The sequence below is a fragment of the Protomyctophum bolini genome (assembly GCF_963924005.1).
Source record: "Protomyctophum bolini genome assembly, chromosome: 6".
Taxonomy (NCBI): Eukaryota; Metazoa; Chordata; class Actinopteri; order Myctophiformes; family Myctophidae; genus Protomyctophum; species Protomyctophum bolini.
In genome coordinates, this window is record NC_137867.1 from 49,640,084 (window position 1) to 49,645,083 (window position 5,000).

At 48.2% G+C, this 5,000-nt stretch overlaps 1 protein-coding gene across 1 annotated transcript in view; it reads left to right on the forward strand.

Moving 5' to 3' along the window:
• Positions 1 to 5,000, forward strand: part of LOC308317086 (LIM/homeobox protein Lhx5-like) — a gene marked incomplete at both ends in the record, with an annotated part of 30,120 nt that overhangs the window by 7,854 nt on the left and 17,266 nt on the right. Inside the window, 2 exon segments of the mRNA XM_080765877.1 lie at positions 2,249 to 2,472; positions 3,444 to 3,772. Of these exon segments, the coding sequence (XP_080622003.1) occupies positions 2,249 to 2,472; positions 3,444 to 3,772 (553 nt within the window).

The following is a 5,000-nucleotide window of genomic DNA, read 5'->3' on the forward strand; positions in this document are numbered from 1 at the left end:
GTGTGCGTGCGTGTGCGTGCGTGCATGCTCCCGCGTGTGCGTGTGTGTGCGTGTGCGCGCCCGCGTGTGTGTGTGTAAACAAAGACGTTCAGCTCCTCCTCGTCATAATTCATCAGCGTTTGTTTTGAAGGCCTTCAGAACGCCCCCGTTGCTGCCTGTGTGTGTGTGTGTGTGTGTGTGTGTGTGTGTGTGTGTGTGTGTGTGTGTGCATGGCTGGAACGCCCCCCCGTTGCGCTGTCGGCGCACAATTAAAACCTCCAAAGTGATGAACTGGAACTCGTTCCGCTGTGAGTCATGTGACATTGTTGACATATACGACACTGAAACCTGTCTCTACCGAACCTGAGCCTCGAGCCACGAGGCCTAAGGGCCACGAGGCCTAAGGGCCACGAGGCCTAAGGGCCGAACGGTTTGCGGAGCGGTCTTGATATCGGAAGGTCGCTAGTTCGTATCCCCGGACCGGCACGTTAAAATTACCACCGCTGAAGTGCCCTTTGAGCAAGGCATTGAACCCCTACCATGAAATGTTCTATGAGCAGGGCCTGGCTGTAAACAAGTTCTTGAGCTTAGTCCAGTTACCCTGGGTAAACATAGTACCTATCCTTTCCTTAGTCCAGTTACCCTGGGTAAACATAGTACCTTTCCTTTCCTTAGTCCAGTTACCCTGGGTAAACATAGTACCTTTCCTTTCCTTAGTCCAGTTACCCTGGGTAAACATAGTACCTTTCCTTTCCTTAGTCCAGTTACCCTGGGTAAACATAGTACCTTTCCTTTCCTTAGTCCAGTTACCCTGGGTAAACATAGTACCTTTCCTTTCCTTAGTCCAGTTACCCTGGGTAAACATAGTACCTTTCCTTTCCTTAGTCCAGTTACCCTGGGTAAACATAGTACCTTTCCTTTCCTTAGTCCAGTTACCCTGGGTAAACATAGTACCTTTCCTTTCCTTAGTCCAGTTACCCTGGGTAAACATAGTACCTTTCCTTTCCTTAGTCCAGTTACCCTGGGTAAACATAGTACCTTTCCTTTCCTTAGTCCAGTTACCCTGGGTAAACATAGTACCTTTCCTTTCCTTAGTCCAGTTACCCTGGGTAAACATAGTACCTTTCCTTTCCTTAGTCCAGTTACCCTGCAGGGTAAACATAGTACCTTTCCTTTTTCCGCAAGGCCTAAGGGCCACGAGGCCTAAGGGCAGAACGTTTAGTGGTCTGTGTTTCAAGCGGTTTGGAACCAAGTGTGCATAACGTTTAGTGGTCTGTGTTCCAGGCGGTTCGGAACCAAGTGTGCATAACGTTTAGTGGTCTGTGTTTCAGGCGGTTTGGAACCAAGTGTGCATAACGTTTAGTGGTCTGTGTTCCAGGCGGTTCGGAACCAAGTGTGCATAACGTTTAGTGGTCTGTGTTTCAGGCGGTTTGGAACCAAGTGTGCATAACGTTTAGTGGTCTGTGTTCCAGGCGGTTCGGAACCAAGTGTGCATAACGTTTAGTGGTCTGTGTTTCAGCATAACGTTTAGTGGTCTGTGTTTCAGCATAACGTTTAGTGGTCTGTGTTTCAGCATAACGTTTAGTGGTCTGTGTTTCAGCATAACGTTTAGTGGTCTGTGTTTCAGCATAACGTTTAGTGGTCTGTGTTTCAGCAGAACGTTTAGTGGTCTGTGTTTCAGCATAACGTTTAGTGGTCTGTGTTTCAGCAGAACGTTTAGTGGTCTGTGTTTCAGCATAACGTTTAGTGGTCTGTGTTTCAGCATAACGTTTAGTGGTCTGTGTTTCAGCATAACGTTTAGTGGTCTGTGTTTCAGCATAACGTTTAGTGGTCTGTGTTTCAGCATAACGTTTAGTGGTCTGTGTTTCAGCATAACGTTTAGTGGTCTGTGTTTCAGCATAACGTTTAGTGGTCTGTGTTTCAGCAGAACGTTTAGTGGTCTGTGTTTCAGCATAACGTTTAGTGGTCTGTGTTTCAGCAGAACGTTTGGTGGTCTGTGTTTCAGCATAACGTTTAGTGGTCTGTGTTTCAGCATAACGTTTAGTGGTCTGTGTTTCAGCATAACGTTTAGTGGTCTGTGTTTCAGGCGGTTTTAGAACCAAGTGTGCATAACGTTTAGTGGTCTGTGTTTCAGCATAACGTTTAGTGGTCTGTGTTTCAGCATAACGTTTAGTGGTCTGTGTTTCAGCATAACGTTTAGCGGTCTGTGTTTCAGCATAACGTTTAGTGGTCTGTGTTTCAGCATAACCTTTAGTGGTCTGTGTTTCAGGCGGTTCGGAACCAAGTGCGCGGGCTGTCTGGAAGGCATCTCTCCCAACGACCTGGTCCGTAAGGCGCGCAGTGCCGTGTTCCACCTGAACTGCTTCACCTGCATGGTGTGTCACAAGCAGATGAGCACGGGGGAGGAGCTCTACGTCATCGACGACAACAAGTTCGTCTGCAAAGAAGACTATCTGAGCTCCGGCGCCATCAAAGAAGTCAACCTGAACTCAGGTAAAGAATGTGAATACATGAAGAAGAAAAAACATGCACACACACACGCACGCACACGGACGCACGCACGGACGGACGCACGGATGCACGTACGCACGCACGTGCACGAGCGCACACAGTGCTAAGAGGAAGTCGACCTCAATTTAGGGTAAACAGACAACTCTTATTGTCGTGTGTGAAACCACAGAAACTGTACGTATTCGGCCGCCAATCTGAAAATATGTTGTTCCATCGACACCCCCCCGATAAAAAGTTATCCTCGTTTCTCATCATTTTGGACCGTGGGCTATAGCCCATATCGTACGGCATACTATAGCGCGCAGTTTTTCATCATTTTTGAAGATTTGAAAAAAATGACGAAATGACAAAAACGATGGGTTATAGCCCATGTTTTTTGAAATTTTGAAAAAAAAAGTTATCCTCGTTTCTCATCATTTTGGACCATGTACGTACGATATATTGCCATTTCCGCAATTTCCGCAATTCCGCAATTACCATTTCCGCAATTTCCACAAATTCCGCAAATTCCGCAATTTCGCAATTACCATTTCCGCAATTTCCATTTCCGCAATTTCCGCAATTTCCATTTCCGCAATTTACGCAATTTACGCAATTTCGGCACTCGGTGCCGCGCTACGAGCTTGTAGATCTGCTATTTATTTATTTTTATAGCGAAAATGTGGCGCAAATCTTTGAATATATATTCTTTCAAACCAGAGCGAACGTTTTTAACAACAAAAATCTAAATGGATGAATGAATAAATATGCAAATATATGTGTGTGTGTGTGTGCGTGTGTGTGTGTGCGTGTGTGTGTGTGTGTGTGTGTGTGTGTGTGTGCGTGCGTGCGTGTGTGTGTGTGCGTGTGTGTGTGTCTGTCTGTGTGCGTGTGTGTGTGTGTGCGTGCGTGCATGTGTGTGTGTCTGTGTGTGTGTGTGTGTGTGCGTGTGCGCGTGCCCGTTACCCGGACAGTGTCGTCGTGCACGGACCGGAGCTTGTCTCCCGACCCCGCCGACTCCGCCCACCATAGGGACGACGATGACGTCATCAAGGCGTCGCTGATCGCCGACGAGGCGAACTCCAACGCCTCGTCGGACAAGGAGGGGGCGAACGATGGGAACGGGAACAACGCGGAGAACGAGGAGGCCAACGGCGGCACGAAGCGCCGCGGGCCGCGGACCACCATCAAGGCCAAGCAGCTGGAGACGCTCAAGGCCGCCTTCGTGGCCACGCCCAAACCCACGCGCCACATCCGGGAGCAGCTGGCCCAGGAGACCGGCCTCAACATGAGGGTCATACAGGTCAGAGCTGACAGACCACGCACACGCACACACACACACACACACACACACACACACACCCAGGAGACCGGCCTCAACATGAGGGTCATACAGGTCAGAGCTGACAGACCTACACACACACACACACACACACACACACACACACACACACACACACACACACACACACACACACCCAGGAGACCGGCCTCAACATGAGGGTCATACAGGTCAGAGCTGACAGACCTACACACACACACACACACACACACACACACACACACACCCAGGAGACCGGCCTCAACATGAGGGTCATACAGGTCAGAGCTGACAGACCACACGCACACACACACACACACACACACACACACACACACACACACACACACACACAGGAGACCGGCCTCAACATGAGGGTCATACAGGTCAGAGCTGACAGACCACGCACACACACACACACACACACGCACACACACACACACACACACACACACACCCAGGAGACCGGCCTCAACATGAGGGTCATACAGGTCAGAGCTGACAGACCACACGCACACACACACACACACACACACACACACACACACACACACACACACACACACACACACACACACACACACACACACACACAAGCGTAATGTTTTAAGGCATGTCTGTCTTGTTAGCCAGGGATCCTTTTAAAGGTCGTGTAGGCTGTCGTCGTCATGCGTGTCAAATGAAAACAGGGATCCAGCGATGGTAAAAGAGCAGGACTTCATCTTAGTGAACGTGTCGTTCCATTTAACATTTAAATGTGTCCTGAAACCCCTGAGGGAGTTACGGACGTGTCCCCAGAAATCTCAACATGATCAATCAACACATGCAGGTTCTGTGGCCTGAATGAACGTGAATATTATAATTTATATTCCTTCAACCACCGAAACAAAGACATTATGTCCTTTTGCTGTTTTAACTCATACTGTAGCTATTGGAAAATAGCAGATATACAAGCTCGTAGGGCATTAACGAGTTAGGATTTTTCTTACAGTCCACTTGTCAGACGGTAAAGTCAAAGTTGAGTCGATGCGTCGTTTTATCGATTTCTTTAATGAGCGCGGCAGTTGATGTGGTGCAAATCTTTGAATATTATATAATATTTCTTACCATGTTTACCCAGGGTAACTGGACTAAGGAAAGGTACTATGTTTACCCAGGGTAACTGGACTAAGGAAAGGAAAGGTACTATGTTTACCCAGGGTAACTGGAC